Genomic DNA, 22,449 nt, shown 5'->3' with positions numbered 1-22,449 from the left:
CATTGTTTAATTTTTTTAAATTTATTTAACAGGTAGAGTTATAGACAGAGAGACAGAGAGAAAGATCTTCCCTCCATTGGTTCACCCCCCAAATGGCCTTCACAGCCAGCGCTGCACGGATGCTAAGCCAAGAGCTTCTTCCTGGTCTCCCAGGCAGGTGCAGGGGCCCAAGGACTTGGGCCATCCTCCACTGTCCTCCCGGGCCTCAGCAGAGAGCTGGACTGGAAGAGGAGCAACAGGGACAGAACCCGGTGCCCATATGGGATGCTGGCACCGCAAGGTGAAGGATTAACCAAGTGAGCCATGGCGCTGGCCTCATTGTTTCATTTGAACATTACGATAAGCCCTGTTATTGGGGTATTATACCTATCTTATTCATGAGGAGACCAATGCTAAGGAACTTCCCCAAATTCCCAGCCAATAAGTGGGAGAACTCTGTGTCTGGAATACTACAACTATTACTAATAAAAAGAATAGCAAAGATATAGGGAATTTCTTCTGTAGACAGTTTGTAATATGAAACAATGAAATTGTTTTCTTTAAAAAAAAAAAGCATTTATTTATTTATTAGAAAGGCAGAGTTACAGAGAGGCAGAGGCAGAGAGACAGAGAGAGGTGTTCCATATTCTGGTTTACTCCCCAGATGGCTGTGACAGTTGGAGCTGGGCTGATCCAAAGCCATGAGCCAGGAGCTTCCTCCAGGTCTCCAACATAGGTGCAGGGGCCCAAGGACTTAGGCCATTTTCTACTGCTTTCCCAGGCCAAAGCAGAGAGCTGGATGAGAATTAGAGCAGCCGGGACCCAAACTGGCACCCTTATGGGATGCCGGCACTGTAGGCGGCAGCTTTACCTGCTAAGCTATAGTGCCGGCCCCCTGAGATTGTTTTCTACTTGAAGAACTCTGGAATGCAACGGTGGGATGTTGGTCAGAGATGCTTAATATTTGTGCTTGGCTTAGACTTAGAATTATATCTATGTCATATTCATTTAACTCTGCAACTTGCTGGAACGAAATGGAAGGTTTACTCTTGAGTAATAAGGCTGGAGTAGAAGGAAAGAAGGATCAGCTATTAAATTCTTCTCGTGACACAAAGGTTTTTGAATGTCAAATGTTAAACTCTTCTGCATTCAATAGGAATTTTGCTATGAATCTTCTGTCCCCTGGGGTACGTTTCCTGTCTGTGCCTGTCAGCCTCATTGTTATGTATTTTAAATAAAGCTTTCCCTAACATTAAAACTCCTTCCGGCCCTTCCTTTTGGGAAGCAGACATAAATAAAGTGTGTACTGTGCCTTTGCATTTTTGTTGCCTTTTACCTTTTTCTTTCAGTGTGCCCACCCCGCCCCCAACCTTCAAAAGTCGGAAGCTACGGCAAAAAGAGCTTTTAAAAAGGGGGACTCTGGGGAAGTATGCAAATGACAGAAATGTCTATGGGAAAATTAAGGGAAAGGAAATTCAGCGAGAAAGAAATGCCTTGATGTTGTGATGAAACGTTGTCACTGGAGATGATGACAAATTAGAATCCGTTCCCATGGGGACCACACGCTACCTACTGATCATTTGACCCATGGCTGGATGTTGGCTAGCCTAAGAATTGACCCAAAAGATGACAAGATGGTTTTCGTCCCGTTGTCTCATCAGCATTCAGGAACCCCTTAGGGGATGAAGGGGGAAGGATGAAGAGGGATAAAAGATGAAAGCTGAGCTGTGGAGAGAAAAATGTTTTTAATTACGCTGAGGGGGATTGTGGGTCCACCTGTAGCTTTTGGTTGAGGATGGCCTTTGTTTTCCCCTGTCTGCAGAGATCGTGGTGGGAACCAGACCCATGGTGTGTCTGGCCTCTTGGAAGCTGCCACGTTAGTTAGCCGGGCTGCTTTGGTTTAACGCCTACACACAGGATTTTACTTCTCTATAGGTTCTCTGCACTCTGAGAACTTCAGTTCAGCTTGTGTGCTCCAAGAGATGGCTTTGAGAGGGCAGCAATTGTCCCATGGTGGATGAGGTGAGGTTTCCACAGGGAGTCACCCTCATGCTCCCCCGAGTCTTCTGTTTCTTCACTTGGAAAACGGGAATTCCATCCATTTCCTCTTTTTCTCCTATGATGACTGATTAGTTAATTAAGGTGAAAATCCTGAGGAAAGCACTAAATTCTGAAACTCCTCTCCTGAAGAGAAAGGAACAATACATCTACTCTGTTCTCTTTCCAAGCTAGGAACAGACTATCCTTGAGTTACCAGAAAGTTTAATTTGATGTAACTTATGTGATAGGAGTCAGGAATCTTAGCTAGGCACTGTTTTGGCCTGGGAGGGGGTCGGGGTGGGAGATAACTCCTGGTACTGAATTTGGTATCATCTCTTCATCTGGGGGTAGAATTCGACAGTTCTAAACTTCCCTCAGAGTACTGGGTTTTCATAGGAAGTATGAGGAATTTTAAATGAAATCATAGCATTTTTTAGAAATCTCACTCTCATTATAAAGTAATAAGACTGTGCATGGCTTAGTGTGTCCTGCCAGGAATTTCACAGCATTTGTTAAAGTGGATTGAATAGAAGTATGAGGAGAGGACTAATCTGTGCATATGCTCAGCCTTGCCTGGAAGCTTGGGCTCTGAAGTTAGGCTCAGGGGGTTGGTTGGATTCCTGCTCTTCCACTCACCAGCACCATGACCTGGAGCAAGTTATTTAACCTTCAGTGTCCACTTTTAGAAAATGGAAGTATATACTTTATATGGTTCTTCAAATGATAATCTTCATATGTACATGCAAGACGTTTAGAACAGTGATTTACACAAAATTCCTGTTCAAGGAGGAACTATATGCAAATGTTGGCAATTTTTTTTTTATGAGGCACAGTAGGGCATCACTACGTGAAAGATTGGGGAATCTCTGCTTTGTGGTGGAGAGAACATGGTTGGAGACATTTTGTTCAGTGTCATGGGTGTCTGAACTCTGCACACAAGGTTCCATTCTGCTGCTGAAGACTGTAGCTTGAGGCTGAGTTTAAGGAGGAAACCAAAGGCAGACATTCTCTGTCCCACCTCCCCCAGTGCCCCTCTCCCATCAGCCAGGCACTACTCACCCCAAAGAACTATCAGTACCACAGGCAGTCAATGCTGAGCGCTCTGTGCCTTGTCTGATGATGTTCACGGGACTCTCCAACCTCTGTGATTTGTTGTATTTTAATTTTTTCAGGTATTTAAATTTTGCAGCTTCTCTTTTGGTTTGGTTTGGCTGAGGTATCATAGCTAAACAGGTGAATATACAATTTTTATAGACAACACAGTCCTGAGTTTGACTAAATGAATTACTTTTTCACTGATTTTTTTGGCTTTGGGCTTATCGCTTGGCTCTTTTAATATAAAAAGAAAAGAATGGATGTTTGGCACAGCAATGAGAACACCACTTGGGACTTCCGTATCCCTTGTAAGAATGACTGGGTTTGAGTCCCATCTCAGCTCCAAATTCCAGCTTCCTGCTAATGCGGATCCTGGGTGGCAGCAGGTGATGGCTCAACTACTCTCCCTCCCCTTCTCCTCCCTCCTCCTTCCCCTTCCCTCTCTTCTTCTCCCTTCCCCCACTTCCTCTCCCCTCCTCCCCCTTTCCCCTCTTCTCTCCTGCTCCCCTTTTCCCCCCTTCCCGCTCCTTCCCTGCCATTCAAATACATAAAACAAATAATACTACTACATGGTAGATACTTCTATATGGTATAGAACACTGCTGGCGCCGCAGCTCAATAGGCTAATCCTCTGCCTGCGGTGCCGGCACACCGGGTTCTAGTTCTGGCACCGGATTCTGTCCCGGTTGCTCCTCTTCCAGTCCACCTCTCTGCTATGGCCCGGGAGTGCAGTGGAGGATGGCCCAGGTGCTTGGGCCCTGCACTTGCATGGGAGACCAGGAGAAACACCTGGCTCCTGCCTTTGGATCAGCACAGTGCGCCGGCCACAGCGGCCATTGGAGGGTGAACCAATGGCAAAGGAAGACCTTTCTCTCTGTCTCTCTCACTGTCCACTCTGCCTGTCAAAAAAAAAAAAATCTTTTGAAGAACACTGAAATCTCTTTGTACTAGATTTGTAGATCACAGAACAATCTTGTTATTTTTGGTGATTAGAGGTAGAGCCTGGATTTGAGCAGCTTTGTTTAGCTTAACCTCAATATGCTTATCCTGGGATGGAGTTCAGCCTGTCCTGGACGTTCCAGTTAGCTGCAGCTTCATAACAAACCACCCTGCTTAGTGTAGAAACAACTATTTCTTTATGCTTTTGGATGGTCACGAATTTGGATCAGGCCCAGCAAGGATGACTTTTTTCTGCACTATGGTTTCTGGGGCTCCATAAGGGAAGGCTTCAGGAGCTGGCATTATCTGGAAGCTTCTGGAAGGGATGACTTGACATGCCTAGTCAGGGCTGCCAACCAGACCCTTACCATGGCCTCTCTATGTGTCTTAGATGTGTTATAGCTTAGGAGTTGGGAACTACCAAGAGGGACAGGTAAGAAATAGCATGACCTTCTGTGACCTAGCCTTGGAAGTTAAATAATCTCATTTTCTCTGTACTCTGTTCGTAGGAGCAATCATAAGCCTATACAGATTCAAGCAGTAGGGATTGGGGGAATGTGGACTCCACCTCTCAATAGGGAGAAAGGGTTAGGAATGTGTAGCAACATTTTATAATACTACTACATTGGGATTACGGCTCTGCTGGGGACATGTTAGGGCTCCTGTCTTCTACCTATAGCAAAGCAGATCATATAGCCCCTTCTGCAAATAATTAACTCTGTGATTGTGTAATGAACATAGCCTTAAACAATTTATAAACAAATGAATTTCATATAATTATTAAGTAATATCACAAGATATTCTTTCTTAAATTTTTTAAATGTATGGATCATTTTGTATAGCTCACATAAACAGGCAGTAAATAAAAATACTTGACTAGATATGACCTTAACTCATAATTCTCCAAGTACATAGAACAAACCCTTGGATGTTCCTTGTTTTTTTAATTTATTCATTTGAAAGGCAGAGTTACAGAGAGAAAGAAAGACAGGCAGAGAAAGAGAGATCTTCCATCTGCTGGCTCACTCCCTAACTGGCTGCAGTGGGTGGCAGGGGCCCAGACACTTGGGCCATCCTCTACTGCTTTCCCAGGTGCATTAGCAAGGAGCTGGATGGGAAGTGAAGTAGCCAGTACTTGAACTGGTGCTCATATGGGATGCTGGCGCTCCAGGCTGCAACTAAACCCATTGTAACACAGCATGGCCCCTTATTTTCATACTAAAAGGAATTTGTAAAAATGTTATTTGGAAATTTAGTTCTTTCAAGTATACTTTATCTTCAGCCTGCTATAGAACGTTTGTTCCCAAGAGATAGACTATTCTCCTAATACTTGTGAAAAACTAATATTCTCAGAAGTCAGAACCTAGAAAGAAAAAAAATGAACTTGGTTGTTGATGCAGTTCTAGAAATACATATTGTTGTATATTTTCAAAATAAGTAAGTCTGTGTTTTTAGAGGTTAAAGAGGTTGTTAGACCAAAAGGCAAGGTTGGTGACTCTCAGAAGTGAATTCTCTGTTACTTTTTAACATCTATTAATTCATTATATATTTTTTTTTCTGTGTGTTCTCAATGCTAGGCAATGTACTAGAATCTGAATGGAGTTGAGCAAAACATGTATAATAACTGCCCTTGCCGGCGCCACGGCTCACTAGGCTAATCCTCCACCTTGCGGCGACGGTACACCGGGTTCTAGTCCCGGTCGGGGCGCCGGATTCTGTCCCAGTTGCCCCTCTTCCAGGCCAGCTCTCTGCTGTGGCCAGGGAGTGCAGTGGAGGATGGCCCAAGTGCTTGGGCCCTGCACCCCATGGGAGACCAGGATAAGTACCTGGCTCCTGCCTTTGGATCAGCACGGTGCGCTGGCCACGGCGGCCATTGGAGGGTGAACCAACGGCAAAGGAAGACCTTTCTCTCTGTTTCTCTCTCTCACTGTCCACTCTGCCTGTCAAAAAAAAAAAAAAATCTCTCTCTCTCTCTCTCTGCCTCTCCTCTCTGTGTAACTCTGACCTTCAAATAAGTAAATAAATTTAAAAAAAAAATAACTGCCCTCACATAGCATGCTATCTAGTGGGAGAATCAGATGTCAAACGGATAATAGCATCAGAGTATAATGTGTGTTGTAAGAAGAGTTTGCAGGGCAGAATAAGAATATACATTAGGTTTTTAAGTTGAACTTATTATTCTCTCAACTGCCCATTGAGTGCAAAGTCTAAGAAAAGAGGATTATTATATTAGTACACACTGCTGCTCCAAAAACGTGTCGGTGTGTCTACTGATCATAAGCAATAGTCCTATCCCTGTTATTTGGACTGCATTTAAAATACTATTAATGAGGCTGCTGTTGTGTAGTGGGTTGGGATGCTGACACTGATATCCCAAATTAGAGTGCCAATTCAAGTTCCAGTTCCTCCACTTCCTATCCAGTACCCTACAGATGTGCCTGGGAAGGCAATGGAAGATGGCCCAGGTACTTGGGCCCCCATCACCCACATGAAAACCCAGATGGAGTTCCAGATTCCTGGCTTCATCCTGGTTTGGCGCAGATGTTGTGGCTGTTTAGGGAGTAAATCCATGGATGGAAGGTTCTCCCTCTCTCTCTCTCTTTCTCTCTAACTGCCTTTCAGATAAATAAAAAAAAATCTTAATAAAATAAAATACTATTAGCATGTATAATGACCTCTTTTATATTAGTTTAGGCGGGAAAAAAAGAACAAAATAGAAGGTTGTAAATGTTGACATTTTGTAAATTTTTTACCCTTATTAGGTACCATTTTGAATGAGTGGAGAATCAGAACAATTTAGAAACTTTTGGGTTGAATTACAAATTGAGATAATCATCTTTGATTTCTCTCTAAATCAAGGTATCTGATTTGGGAGATTATTGACATTTGTGGCTGGATAATTCTTAGTTCTGAGGAGTTGTCCTATACACTGTAGAATGTTTGTCCTTGTCCTCTACTTGTCAACTTGGTAGCATTTTCTTGTTTCTTTTTTTTTTTTTTTTTAAGATTTATTTATTTATTTATTTATTTGAAAGAGTTACAGAGAGAGGTAGAGACAGAGAGAGAGAGATCTTCCATCCACTGTTTTACTCCCCAGATGGCCGCAACGGCTGGAGCTGCGCTTATCTGAAGCCAGGAGCCAGGAGCTTCTTCCAGGTCTCCTACGTGGGTGAAGGGGCCCAAAGACTTGGGCCATCTTCTACTGCTATCCCGGGCCATAGCAGAGAGCTGGATCGTAAATGGAGCAGCCGGGACTGGAACCAGTGCCCATATGTAAAGCCAGGGCATTAACCTGCTGTGCCACAGCGCCAGCCCCAGCATTTTCTTCCAAGTTGTGGCAACCAAAATTATCTCCAAACATTGCTAAATGCCCCCCTGGAGGAACAAAATCACCAATGCTGTAAATTAAAATGTGTTTATACCAGTTTTTTTTTTTTTTTTTTGAAAGATTCAGTTATTTATTTGAAAACCAGAGTTACAGAGAAAGGAGAGGCAGAGAGAGGATCTTCCACCTGGTGGTTCACTCCCCAAATGACCACAACAGCCAGGGCTGGACCAGGCCAAAGCCAGGAGCTTCCTTTGAGTCTCCTATGTGGATGGCAGGAGAACAAACAGCAGGGCCATCTTGCACTGCTTTCCCAGGTGCATTAGTAGGAAGCTGGACTGACAGTGGAGCAGCCGGGACTTGAACCAGTGCACAGACAGCAGCTTAACCCACTTCGCCACAGTGCCGGTCCCATGCTTGACTCCAACAACGGAAACTAGCAAAGCCCTAGCTCAGATGTTTGAGTTGTAGTTGCACTTGTTCATTTTTGAGACACAAAATTCCTCCTTTGAAAATGCTAAAATTAATTTGAACAACCTACTCTCAAACGTTCTACTGTTCTGTTAAGTCTATGTTCTGTTAAGTCTGGAAATTTTTCTAAAGTTTACTGTTCGGGCAATTTTTAGGAAGACTGAGGACCAGGGTTATGTGAGACTCTGAAAACCCCTTAATATCTCTGGAATAAAATCAAGCCTGAAAATAACAAATGAACATACCCTGATTTAACGCCACATTCTCAGCCTGTGAACACTGGCGTTGTATGTGACGCGTGACCCAAAGGAGACGATTAGTTCTCCTCTAGTGTGCTGATAATAAATAGCTCTACAAACCCAATTAGCTATAATTCTATCCGTCATTTCATTTGGCTAACATTTTGTTTAAGGGGAAGAAAAACAACACTGTTTTCCTTGGGGATCTGTAATTAAGCTGTGGCATTTGATGGGAACAATGGAGGGGAGGCACTACGCTTTGCCAGTTTGCTTTTATTATTCACATCTGAAAGTAAATCATGATGAAGTGTTCTGTTCAAGGCTGTTAAGAAAGACATTTGTCCATCTTAAAGGTGTAACAGACTAAACACAAGTATACCCCTAGCTGCTCCTTTTGTTTTATGTGGACGTCTGCACTGTACACCTCTGGGGAATTACCGTTCACATGGAAGTCTGCACATGGTGTGCTTGGGTTTTGTAGCAGAGGTACTGAATATTGCTTCCTGCCTTGTATTTCCTCTTCCCTGAAAAGCAGTTTGAATCCAGAACTGCAAATAATAGACAATGTCTCCCCCCCCCAACCTTTTTTAGTCATGATGTTGCTCTGGACTTGGCAACACTCACTGTCATACTGACAATAATAATATCAGTAGTCTTTGTTTGCCTTTCTCCAGAGAGGCATTTTATAGGTAGCAATTATTCTATGTGAATTCAAACCCATGAGAACTTCATAATATGTCATCATCTGTTACAAGACAGAAGATACTGTTTTATTGGTGTCTCAGTTTCCTTCTGTGTATTCTGGACATTTTGCAGCATTTGTCTCAATGCACACACTGGAATAAGATGTGGGTGGATGTTGTTTTCTCTGAAGTTTAATATGTGCAGCTTGTGACACAAATTAATTAGTGAAAAGTACAGTAGGTTATTGTCTTGGATTTTGATTTATTTTTCTCACTGTTATTCCACAGCTAGCCAAAAAAATCCGAGAGAAGTTCAACCGTTACTTGGATGTGGTCAATCGGAACAAACAAGTTGTAGAAGCGTCCTATACGGCTCACCTAACCTCTCCCCTAACTGCAATTCAAGACTGCTGCACTATTCCACCTTCTATGATGGAGTAAGACTTTGACATTTTCTGTTGTTCTGTTGAAACCAGAATCAAATTGCTTATACATTCTGATACTTATGTCTGTTTGTTACAAAGTGGATCATTTATTTCCTTATTTAAGAATAATATCATTAAGATAATCGCTTTATCTTTCCATAAACAAGTGATTTTTAAAGAAATTCTAAAGAAGTTCTATGGCCAGAAAGTGCCTGGACCTTCCTAACTCAACTTTTTGTCGTGCTGGGATTCAAGTTCAGTAGCGTCAGCTACTGTCTGAGAACAGAGGCCACTAAATCAGGGAAATCACAAGCATTTTGTCATTGACTCAACTATTAAGCCATGAATAAGAAACTTAACAGTGATTTACTCTCTAATCAAGTTGTTTAGTGTTTATTTTTATATTCAGTTTTTCATCAGTGTGATAATAAGCTTTACCATACCAATTTTCTAGAACTATCTACAGTAAGTAAAAGATGTTAATGTACTTTAAAAATTATATGAGCATAACTGTTAGTGTATAATATTATTCCTCTTTTGCATAATAAGTGCTCATGCGGCTAGGCAAGGGATGGATGCAACTTAGTTTTTTGGTGGTTAAATGATGCTTTAATGGTGAAATCAAGCTTGTACTTTGTATGGATTCTTGGTGGGTTTTTAGAATTACTGAACAACACTCAGGTCATCTTCTTTCTCTATGTGTGTAATGGTTAACATGAGCCTCTCTCTGGGTTACCCCCTCGTAGCCTGAAGAAGCTCCTATTGGTTGTTCTCTAAACAAAGTGGAAAGCACATGCAATTTGGAATGATGCTGGCTAGGAACTCTACCTGCTAGAAATTCTGCCTTCAATATTTAATGTCTTTGAGCCAACCTATCTTTAATTTCCAGAATGGGAATAATATAATCAATACTTCACAGGGTATTATAACTATACAGTGAAATAAAATGTGAAAATATTTTGCAAACTGTAATGCTTTGAACAGATATTAGCCATAATTTTTTTTAAGAAAAGTACTTGTCTAATTTCATTTTATTTGGAAAGCAGAGAGAGATTCAGAGATCATGCATCTGCTAGTTTACCATCCAAATGCCCACAACAACCAGGGCTGGACCAGGTTGAAGCCAGGAGTCTAGAATTCAGTCCAGGTCTCCCTGGTGGGCGGTAGTGACCCATGTACTTAGGCCATTATCTGCTGCCTCTCAGGATGCAGAATAGCAGGAAGCTGGCATCAGAAGTGGAGCCAGAACTCAATCCTTGGCACGATGATGCAGGATGTGGGCATCCCAAGTGACATCCTAACCACTATGCCAGTGCCCACCCCTAGAAATAAAATTTATATGCTTTCCTGTTACAGTGAGCATTTGAATTTCTGTTATTTTAGGTTTTATCACCAGAGGTTTCTTTTTTTTGTAGTTTAGGCACAAGTAATTTTTAATGCATTTGACAAACCTGTCATTTATCTATAAATAAGTGTACAGGTGGGTTTAGAACCCCCCAAAAGGAGCATTTTCAGGACAGGGGGAAAAGACAGTACAGTAATGAGGAGTTCCTAGTGAAGGAATAGTTATTACCTGCATCTGGTACCATCTGGCACCTATAATGCACAGGATAGCACCCTAAAGACAGAATTGTCTGTCCCAAAGTGTCAGTCGTGCTGAAGTTGAAAAACCCTTGCTTGGAAGAACAGGGATCTTCATAAACTCTGAAATAGAGCTAGTGCCTTGGGGAGGGAGGGACGAAGGGAGGGAAAGAGAGAGAGAAACTGAGAAACTTGAATTAGCTGACTTCTGCTAGTATTTCTACCCCATTTCTTGCCCACTTGTAAACCTACTACTCTGTCAAGGAGTGCTCAACAATTTCCCCATAGCTTCCTATCACCTCTTTTGTTTTCTTCTCCTGGTTTCCCTTTACCCCTGGAAGAATTCACTGCTCTCTTACCTTTGTTCCCATGGTAATATCCATATACCTCTACATAGTGCAGAAATTAATCTGTGACACCTTGTTATTGGTGAGTCTGCCTCCCCTGCTGTTCTGGGCAGGTATTGCACATCATCATTTTCACTCTAGTGCCTGGCAGTTATGTTTAATTCATATTTGTTGGAATCTAAACAGCTTAGAATATAGGGATGAGTAAGGGGATGTCTACTTTCAAGGCATGTGTACATTGTTAAGGGATATGCTGGCAAATGCTGAACATAATTAATAGAGCCAAGTGTGCCATAGCCACGAAGTGTTGTGCTTCCTCAAAGCAGAGAACTCTCCAAGGTGGGAGGATTCTGGGAACTTTAGAAATATGAGTATTATCTTTTTTTCTTAACTTAAATTCCATTTTTACCGAGTATTATCTGATTGGGCCATTTATAGATGTATCACAAGAAGCTAAGAGAAGCATGTAAATAGTTTTTGTAGTACCTTAGGATGTGGGGGAAAAGTAAATTTCTCACAATAAAGGATTGCTTAGGGAAATTATATCCCATCCATATACATGGCCTGACAAGATGCAGCCACGATTCAGAAGCTGACCTGTGAAAATGGCCATACAGACATATACATGTGCATACATTTGACACTTGGGAGGACTTGCATTAAAACACTTTAGTATGAGTCCTGGTGCTGTAACGTAGCAAGTTAAATCACCACTTGAGGCACTGGTTCAAGTCCTGGCTGCTCCACTTCTGGCCCAGCTCCATGCTAATGTGCCTGAGAAAGCAGCAGAAGATGGCCCAAGTGCTTGGGCCCCTGCCACCCACGTGGGAGCCATATGAAGCTCCTGGCTTCTGGCTTTCGCCTGGCCCAGCCCTGGCCATTGTTGCCATTTGGGGAGTGAACCAATAGATAGAAGATTTCTCTCTCACTCTCTCTCTCTCTCAGTCTCTCCCTCTGTCTCTGTAACTCTACATGTCAAAAATAATAATTAATATTTAAAAAAAACATTTTAGGGTAAATTCCTGTATGAATATGCTAAGTTAGGGGTTCAGATCTGGGTTGCTGACTATCTTCATTTGGCAAAACTTTGGTAATCTACTTCTTAGGTCATAAACATAATGTAGTCTGTGGCCTCCAGGAATTTTGTATGTAGTTCAGCCTAACATCCCAAAGACAACCATACGCAGAGGGAAGCAAATTGGCGTGAAGGAATGTTCCTGCTTAGGAGTTTTGGTCTCTACTGAATGGTGATGTGATCATCTGTCCTCACTGAGAGACTGACAGAAACAAGAACTGCCATTTAGAGTGAATCAGAAAACCAGGGCTGGTCTGAGGATAAAGCTGAATAATGATCCAACAGACACCTGCTGGAGACACGTTCAAGGGGTCTCTGACAACTCCTGTTTGCAGAAGGAAGTCTCCTGGGCTGAGCCTCCTTGGCTATGAACGGAGCTCCTTTCCAGAGAAATGTGTATATGACTTTTTGGAGTGAACTTGAGCTGATGCTTTTCTAGCCTTTGGCCGGACATGTGCAATTTGTACATTACAAGAGCCCCAAGACTTTTTAATGGACACTCAGAAATGGAAAGAGTGAGTGCATTGTTGGGCTAAGCCAGGGTATGACTCCTTAGCTAGAAGACTTTGTTCCAGCCCCTCATAAAACACTTTTATCTGCATATTATTACTCTTCTGGTTCATTTTTTCCTGTATTGCAATCCTTCCAAAAATGTTTTCATTTTGAATCTCTGGGAGTTGACTTTGGAGTTATGGAGGAAGTAAGAATTCTTGGTTTTGCTAAGCAGTTTAAAGATATTAATAAGGGGGGCCGGCGCTGTGGCGTAGTGGATAAAGATTCCGCCTGCAGTGCCGGCATCCCATATGGGCACTGGTTCGAGTCCCGCCTGCTCCACTTCTGATCCAGCTCTCTGCTATGGCCTGAGTAAGCAGCAGCAGATGACCCCTGCATCCACATGGGAGACTGAGAAGAAGCTCCTGGCTCCTGGCTTGGATGGGTTCAGCTCCAGCCACTGGGGCCATTTTGGGAATGAACCAGCAGATGAAAGACCTTTCTTTATCTCTGCCTCCACCTCTGTAACTCTGCCTTTCAAATAAATAAATAAATCTTTTAAAAAAAGATATTAATAGCAATGTTTTTTCATATTAGGCAGATTTGGCTTTGAATCATACCTCCTCGATTCAAAATTGACCTTGACAGTCATTGAAATTTCTGCGTCTCAGCTTCCTCATCAAAGGTTATTAAATAGTAGTACCTGCATCACAGAGTTGTTGTAGGGGAAATATTTTTACACTGTCTCTAGACAAATATTTTAGTTGATAAATATGTGTTTATTTAAACATTATCCTCTGGATAGCAACAGCATGAATATTTCTTTTTAAAATACAACTAAATAAAACTTTTAAATGAAAATTTTGAAGTGAATATGTGGAATTTTGAAGGTGATAGGATATGGTAATGGCTGACGTTTATGAAAAGCTGATTCAAGATTATTGATGAAGTCTTTCTACACTGTAAGAATCTGCCATTCTGCATGTGGGCTCTATCTGGCTGTATGCACAGGTGTTAATAGTCCTTCATAAGTGTGTCAGCAATTGTCCAGAGACCACATAAGGGATCTGCAGGCTTAGTCCTTGATCTTACCTGTTCAAAAGTCATTGGCGCCAGCGCCGCGGCTCACTAGGCTAATCCTCCGCCTTGCGGCGCCGCCACACCAGGTTCTAGTCCTGGTCAGGGCGCTGGATTCTGTCCCGGTTGCCCCTCTTCCAGGCCAGCTCTCTGCTGTGGCCCGGGAGTGCAGTGGAGGATGGCCAAGTGCTTGGGCCCTGCACCTGCATGGGAGACCTGGAGAAGCACCTGGCTCCTGGCTTCGGATCAGCGCGGTGTGCCGACCGCAGCGCGCCAGCCACAGTGGCCACTGGAGGGTGAACCAACAGTAAAGGAAGACCTTTCTCTCTGTCTCTCTCTCACTGTCCACTCTGCCTGTCAAAAAAAAAAAAGTCATTGGCACCCTAGAAATATATATATATATATTTTTTTTTAACTCAGCACTCTCTCAGTGGGACAACAGCTGTTTGTTACTAATATTTTAAGTGACCTTGGCCTATTGCTCATGCTTTTTCTCAATGTGTTAAAGATTAATTAGATGTAGGACAGTGCTTCTCCAAGTACTTTGATCAATAGTTAATTGTTACTTCGTTTTAGGGCTGCAGATAGCAAAGCTCCTAAGTAGGAGTTTTTATTTTCACTGACTTAAAGTCCATGTTTGATTTTCCTCACCAAGGCTTCACAGTACTCATTTTAAAAAATAAAGTGCCCAGTTTTGAATAGAGAGGGACATTAAAAGTTCTACACAATACACCCTGATGACACCAGAGAGAACCTGCAAAGTGGCAGAAAATTGAGTTTTCATATGAGTTTAGTACTCCCTCTGCAACCAGTTAGCTCTTAAAATTCTTATTCAGGAGCCTTGGAAGTTAATTATTTTGCACAGGGGCCTGCGTAGTGATTAGACACTCTGTCAATGTTTGTTGAAGGAATTACCTGCAGAACCATCATTGTCAAAGTTGGGCAAAAAATAGTTTAAGATAAACTCATTTTCAGTGGTGACACTTAACATGGCTTTGAGAGTAGGTTCATTTATTCAGATAATTCAATTAGCAGCTCCCTTTTTGTTGTGTGGGGTTAAGTGCTGAGGGTGCAGGAGATTCTTTGGCTCTCCCACAAGGCTTGCACAAACACCGAATTATGTCCACGGACTATGGCATGCATGTGCTTTTGGTTTTGGTTTTTTGGTTTGGTTTGCTTTGGTTTGGCCCCTGTTCTATTTGACCCCACAGATCTTTGAAATAAGATTTTCAAATTTATGTGTTTGTTTTTTTTTTAAGATTTATTTATTTGAAAGGCAGGGTTATGGAGAGAGAGAGGGAGAGACGGAGATGGAGAGAGATCTTTCATCTGCTTTCTGGTTCACTCCCCCAAAATGGCTGCAGTGGCCAGGGATGGTCCAGGCAGTCCAAAGCCAGGAACTCCTCCCAATCCTTCCATGTGGATGACAGGGGCCCAGGCATTTGGGCCTGTTCCACTGCATTCCCACATCAGCAGGGAGCTTGATCAGAAACAGAGCAGATGGGAATTGAACTGGTGGTCTGATATGGGATGCTAGTGTTGCAAGTGGTGACTTACTCAATATGCTGTGCCACAATGCCGGCCCCTCTAATTTGTAAGTTTTTATATCTATTACCAGCATCTAAACTTTGGGAGATTAAACATTTTTAAAATCCAAATTTCTATCTTTTCTGAGAAATCAAAAGATCTGGCAATCCTAGGTCTACAACCGCACTGGGCAGCAGTCAGTTCCCATGCAGAACAGCTCGCTTTAAAAGCAGGCCACGTGCTTGCCTTTCACTACACTTCCCGCTGCTCCCTGATCTCACTGTGCGTTATACACAACCCTCCCCTGACTTTCATTACCTGCCTGGCCCATCTGAGCATGTGAGTGTGCCACTGTTGGCATGGTAATAGATTTGACCTAAGAAAATGTCAAGCCCCCTGTGCCTACCCTGCCATGCCAATTTAAACATCCTTTCTCATTCTCTTGACACAAAGCATTTGTGTTCCTGAAGCCTGTGTTGCCACACAGGTGGAACTGTACCTTGTACTTCTGAAGCTAAGTTCAGTTAGTGTGCCTTGCTGACCCTGGGCTTTTACGTAAACCAACCGTTCTTTCTGTATCTCCAAATGGAGTTGTTCCCTTGGCTAAAGGAACATCCTTGTTAACTGATAATTTTAAAAATGTTTAAGATTTGTTTTATTTGAAAGGCAGGGTGTGAGAGTGAGAGTGAGAGAGAGAAAGATATCATCCATCCAATGGTTCGCTCCCCACATGGCTGCAATGGCTGGGTCTGGTCCAGGCCAAAGACAAGAGCCTGGAACTCCAACCAGGTCTCTCACAGGGGTGGCAGAGGCCCCAGTATTTGGACCATCTTCTGCTTTCTCAGATGCATTGTGAGGGAACTGGATTGGAAGTGGAGCAGCCAGGACTCCAGCCTGCACTCTTATAGGATGGTGGCTTAATCCACTGCTTCACAGCACTGACCCCATGACTGATCATTTTAGAAATTGGCATTGAGGCACCTAGGCTTGGCTTGATGAGCAAAGTGATAGTCTGGCGGTGCTGTAGTCAGTGAGCACCTTGTTTCTAAACTCTAAAGCTCCACCAGGAGCTAGGAGCCTTCAGTTGAATAGATAATTCTGAGCTGTATTCATCAAGGGGGACTTCAGATGCTTCACTGCTTTCAACAAAAAGAAGAAACTCTTGAAACTATTTTCAAATTGGATTCCTGCTATTTTATAGGGAGCTCTTTGAGTTGGGGCATCCACTGAGATTGATAAAGTCACTGAGAAAGGCAGCTAGGACTCCTCTCATTTAAAAGAACCTCCATTCAGTGTATTCCCAGTTGGTAACCTTAGAACTATGTGATTTCAGGAGGTGAGTTTTCTTATTCAACCTCTTGAGCACATCATGGAGCAGACAAAGCAAAGAACACAGGTCCTGATTATAATTCTCCTGAACAGCTACTGTTGTAACTGGATGTCACTCATGGATCCCCAGGGACACAGGAACCATAGGGTATGTATGTGTGCACCCGTGTGCACACACATACAAAGATATTCATGTTTATTTTAATGACTCACATGCTTGTAGAAGTACAAGTCCAAAATCTTTAGTGCAGACCCATCTGGACACCCAGAGAGAACAGCAGGTCAGGTCCAGTGGCAGTCTGCTGGAAGAGTTCTTCTTGCTTAAGGGAGTTTAGTCTTTGTTCTATTAAGGCCTTCAACTGATTAGCTGAGACCCACCTACATTGTGAAGAGTGATCTGCTTTACTCAGCATCTATAGTTTAAATGTTATCCAATCTAAAAAATGACTTCACAGAAACATCTGGAATAGTGTTTGATCATATATCTGGCCACCATGGCCTAGCCAAGGTGATACATAAAATTAGCCATCACACCCTGAGAGTAAGGATAGGGAATTGGATTGCAAAATGTACTTTATAGGCAGCTCAATAGGCTAATCCTCCGCCTGCAGCGCCGGGTTCTGTCCCGGCCACTCCTCTTCCTGTCCAGCTCTCTGCTGTGGCCCAGGAAGGCAGTAGAGGATGGCCCAGGTCCTTGGGCCCTGCACCTGCGTGGGAGACCAGGAGAAGCACCTGGCTCCTGGCTTTGGATCAGCGCAGTGTGCTGGCTGCAGCGCGCCAGCCACAGCATCCATTGGGGAGTGAACCAATGGAAAAGAAGGACCTTTCTCTCTCTCTCTCTCTCTCTCTCTCTCTCACTGTCCACTCTGCCTGTCAAAAAAAAAAAAAAAAAAGAAAGAAAGAAACAAAATGTACTTTATAAAGACTTCATATTGAGGATGGAGAGTGCCCAACTCTTACTCCTGGAACTTTTTGCTGGATTTCCCTACATTGGTTACCTTAAAAAAGTTAATACTCATGCTAATGAGCTACCTGAAAAGGAGCCTTAGCATTTGCGTCACTCTTTTTCCATGTAAATCGATTGTATATTTTGTGGCCTGATTTAGATGTTGTCTAGATTTCAATTCCCATTTCAAGTTCTTTAGGTATTATTGACAGAGTTACTCAGAGTTGTTCTTGTTTGATGGTTAACATGCTGACCCACAGGGTTTATATTCCTTTACTAGGCTCTTTAGCAATCTTATATTCAATTTAAAAAGATTAATTTCCATTCTTTTTTTAAAGATTTATTTATTTATTTGAAAATCAGAGTTACACAGAGAGAGGAGAGGCAGAGAGAGAGAGGTTTTCCATCCAATGGTTCACTCCCAATTGGCCGCAAAGGCCAGAGCTGTGCCAATCTGAAGCCAGGAGCCAGGAGCTTCTTCTGGGTCTCCCATCCCATGCAGGTGCAGGGGCCCAACGACTTGGGCCATCTTCTACTGCTTTCCCAGGCCATAGCAGAGAGCTGGATAGGAAGTGGAACAGCCGGGTCTCAAACCGGCACCCATATGGGATGCTGGACTGCAGGTGGCAGCTTTACCCACTACACCACAGCGTCAGTTCCCGTAATTTCCATTCTTAAGGGACCTAGCTTCAAGTCATCAGTTTTTTGTTTGTTTTTAAACTGAACTCAAACATGAGCTTTCATTTTTAAGAAGTGAAAAGTCTTTTTATTTTACTTTATATTTTTTTAATCAACCTGGGCTGTACTGTGGTAGAAAAATAATACCAGCTTCCTGCATCAGAAGTCCTTGGTCCCCTGCCACCCATTTGGAAGACCAGGATGCACTTCCTTTGCTGCTCTTTGAGGAGTGAGCCATCAGATGGAAGATTGATGTGTGTGTGTGTGTGTGTGTGTGTGTGTGTGTGTGTGTGTGTCACGAGCGCCTACTGTCAGGCAGCTCAACAGTAGCAAGTGCGATGTACGACTTGTCAGTCATGGGGAAGAAAGGAACACCAGAACACAAGACTGTCTTTCCAATGAGAGATTTTATTGCTTACATGTCGCTCCCCCTCTTCGTGGAGGAACGACACAGGACCCTGCGCTGTTCTTTCGTCTGCTCGGCCCTCCCCGGGTTTGCTGCTGGTTCTTCCCGGGTTGGCTACTATCCCTTCCACCTCCGTGGAAGGGCAGTTCCCCCTGGCCACATTCCCCACTTCCGCAGGGGAGCGGCACATCGCCGGCCGGTTCTCTCGGGGGCTGCACGGGTTCCCTTAGATGTTCCCCATAGATGTTCCTGGTGCATGCCGTCTCTCTCCTCCTTTATAGTCCTCCTCCGCCAATCCCAACTCGGCTGCCCACACGCCGAGTACGCTGCTCTCCTCCAATCAGGAGCAAGTCCTACAGTTTATTGGTTGAACTGGAGGCAGCTGGGCAGAAGCTGTTTTCTCCTCTCCCAGCGCCATATTGTAGGAGAGCAGATGCATAGAATAAGTCTTAATTCCAGTAACCCAGTCTAGTCCGAGCTGCTCCCCACAGAGGAGAGCAGATGCATAGAATAAGTCTTAATTCCAGTAACTTAGTCTAGTCCGAGCTGCTCCCCACACTTACACACCAGGGTTTTTTTTTTATCACACTACTCATCAGCATGCTCATTGAGGTTAGTACACTTATTAGTATCAATATACTTATCAATCTATACTAATTAATATACTTATCAATAAACTACTTAACAGCTACTTAGCTTAACATAACTACTATCAGAGTAACACTATTTCCTTAATAACTAGAGGACTAGTGGAATCAGTACCATTAATATCAGTATCAATAATACTACTAGAACTTATTCATTAATCCACAGATCACAGTATACAGTGTTAAAGTAATTTTGAGGGCTATCCAATCATAATAGTGTATGTACATCAAGGTCTTCAGCATTATTTGCAGATACCTCGCATAGGGTCAAAGCATAGTTATATTATATTACACATGACTAACATTATTTGTAAAAGCTGCGTTTTCAAGGCTTATATCACGGTCACGACAAAGAGTGTCAGTGTTCAAGGTCCAGAGCTCTATGTCTCGGCAGAGACGGATCTCGGATCAGCCACTTACAGGCAGGAAGTCGTGGGAAGGCTGTCACTCTGGGCAGTAGGCTCAAAGTTACCAGGCGGACGGCCAGGCAAGAAGTTGGAGAGGTCCCTGCTGAGAGGCCTGGTCCGGCTTTGTGGTCAGGTCTGGCAGCAGGCTGATAAGGGGTCCAGGCAAGGTGGTGAGGCGGCATCTCAGCTGGAGTTTTGATCCCGTGGTCACCTTGTGTCGCTTAGCAAGGGGGGCTAGCGAGCTGGCTCTTCAGCTCCAAGTGCGAGGAGATCCAGAGGTCCACACGCACTGGGCCCTTTGTCCGTTGTCGGCTTGTGCTGCTACCTGCTCCGTGCAGAGTAACGGGCTGCCTCTTCAGCCCCAGATGTGTGGAGATCCAGAGGTTCACACACACCGGGCCATGATCCCCGAGAGGATCGAGAGCGGTGCAAGGGCTCCCCTTTTAATCCTCATTTTCCAGCAGTCCTCCAGCTTGCCATCCTCCAACTTGTTGTCCAATCAGTGCTGTTTCCTCCTTGCTTGCAGTTGAACAGTCCAGTCAATACTATTCCTGCCTCACTTATGTTTGAACAGTCCATTCAGCGTGGGTAGGAGGGTATTGCTCGTAGCACACACAGTGTGTGTGTGTGTGTGTGTGTTTCTCCCTCTCTGTCTTTGCTGTGCCTTTCAAATAAAATTAATTTGTTTTAAAGATTTATTTTATTTATCTATTTGAAAGAGTGCAGAGAGAGGGCAAGACAGAGATCTTCCATCCACTGGTTCACTCTCCAGGTGGCTGAAACAACCAGAGTTGGGCCAGGCCAAAGCCAGAGCTCCATCTGGGTCTCCCAAATGGGTGACAGGGATCGAAACACTTGGGCCATCTTCCACTGCTTTTCTCAGGACATTAGCAGGGAGCTGGATCAGAAGTAGAGCAGCCAAGAGACAAACCAGTGCCCATATGGGATGACTGCATGGTAGGCAGTGGCTTTGCCGGCTGCTTCACAATGCCAGCCCCAAAAATAAAGTAAGTCTTAAAAGGAAGAATGTCTTAAACAGTAAAATAATTTGCTGTTAAAGACAACTTTTCCTACTGCTCAAATATATTGAATATTTTTTTTTCTTAAAGATTTATTTATTGGGGCCGGTGCTGTGACGTAGTGGGTTAAAGCCCTAGCCTGAAGCGTCGATATCCCATATGGGTGCCAATTTGAGACCCAGCTCCTCCACTTCCAATCCAGCTCTCTGCTATGGCCTGGGAAAGCAGTAGAAGATGGCCCAAGGACTTGGACCGCTGCACCCACATGAAAGACCCAGAAGAAGCTCCTGGCTTCAGATCAGCGCAGCTCCGACTGTTGCAGCCAATTGGGGAGTAAACCATTGGATGGAAAACCTCTCTCTCTCTCTCTCTCTCTCTCTCTCTCTGCCTCCCTCTGCCTCTCCTCTCTCTGTGCAACTCTGACTTTCAAATAAATAAATAAATCTTTTTTTTAAAAGAGAGGCAGAGGCTGGGGTGGGGTGGTCTTCCATCCGCCGGTTCACTCCCTAGATGGCTACAGTAGCAGGAGCTGCGCCGATTCAAAGCCAGGAGCTTCTTCTGGATCTCCCACAGACCAGAATTTTTGGGTACAGGGGCCCAAAAATTTGGGCTATCTTCCACTGCTTTCCCAGGCCATAGCAGAGAGCAGGATCAGAAGTGGAGTAGCCAAGACTTAGAACTGTCACCCATATGGGATGCCAGCACTGCAGGCAGTGGCTTTACCTGCTATGCCAGAGTACCGACCCACCTATATTGGATTCTATGAGAATTTACTTAACATCTTTTTGAAAATTATCTAGAAAAAAATAGTTGATGTTATATGGTGGTGTTGAGAGGTCAAGTCACTCATTCATTCATTCATTCATTCATTTGAAGTAATAAAACTTGGTAGAATGTTTATGGAAGAAGCATTTCAACTGGGTATTAAAGTAGGACAAGGAATGGAACTTAGGGAGATGTTGAGGAAGAGCTTTCTAGGAGAGAAGACAAATATGAAGGAAGCCCATGGCTGGCAGTGGTCAAGCACTGAAGAGAGATCTGTGTCAGAGCTAGAGATGAAAGAGACCACTAAGAAGCTGGCTCAATATCAGTTCCTGGGAACCTTCAGACACTAAAGAATTTGGCAGTAGGCTCCATAGATGAAAAAACAGATAATGTTTATCCTGCTCTTCCCTATTTTCTGACCTATTGGAGGCACTCATGAATGAGGAAATTAATAAGATTTTTTTTTTATTTGAGAGGCATAATTAGAGAGACATCTTCCATCTCTGAACACAACAGCCAGGGCTCCCATGTGTGTACAAGGGCCCAAGGACTTGGACCATGATCCACTGCTTTCCCAGGCACATTAGTAGGGAGTTGGATTGGAAGTGTAGCAGCTGGAACTTGAACCAGCACCCTTGCGGGAGGCAGCACTGCAAGCGGCAGCTTACCCCATTGTGCCGCGACACTGGCCCCTAATTTAAGATTTTTGAGAGCATGAATGAAATGGCAAAGCAAGAACAATAAAGAGGTTTTAGTTGTCAACCATGTAACAACTGAAGACTTATCCTGATTGTTTGTGTAGGGAAGGCACAAGAGGAGGCCTGGACTTAACTTGGCTGTTGACTCCCAATGTTTTGGGTTTTGCAGGTGGGTGGAATTGGAACAAAGGTGGGTGACATTGATTCTGGTTAGGTAAACTGTGAGTGTTGGTATCAGGTGCTAAGGCATATTTGTACT

The 22,449-nt window shown here is 43.6% G+C and overlaps 1 protein-coding gene across 2 annotated transcripts in view; it reads left to right on the top strand.

Moving 5' to 3' along the window:
* Positions 1 to 22,449, top strand: part of CACHD1 (cache domain containing 1) — a 243,987-nt gene that overhangs the window by 117,480 nt on the left and 104,058 nt on the right. For both annotated transcript variants that reach the window (XM_002715945.5, XM_051856412.2), the window contains exon 3: positions 9,060 to 9,208. In XM_002715945.5, the coding sequence (XP_002715991.3) occupies positions 9,060 to 9,208 (149 nt within the window). The remainder of the gene's footprint in view (positions 1 to 9,059; positions 9,209 to 22,449) is intronic.

This window comes from Oryctolagus cuniculus, chromosome 7 (genome assembly GCF_964237555.1).
Source record: "Oryctolagus cuniculus chromosome 7, mOryCun1.1, whole genome shotgun sequence".
In the NCBI taxonomy this organism is placed as follows: Eukaryota; Metazoa; Chordata; class Mammalia; order Lagomorpha; family Leporidae; genus Oryctolagus; species Oryctolagus cuniculus.
Note: the sequence above shows the minus strand (reverse complement) of the source record. Positions and strands in the feature narration are given on the sequence as shown.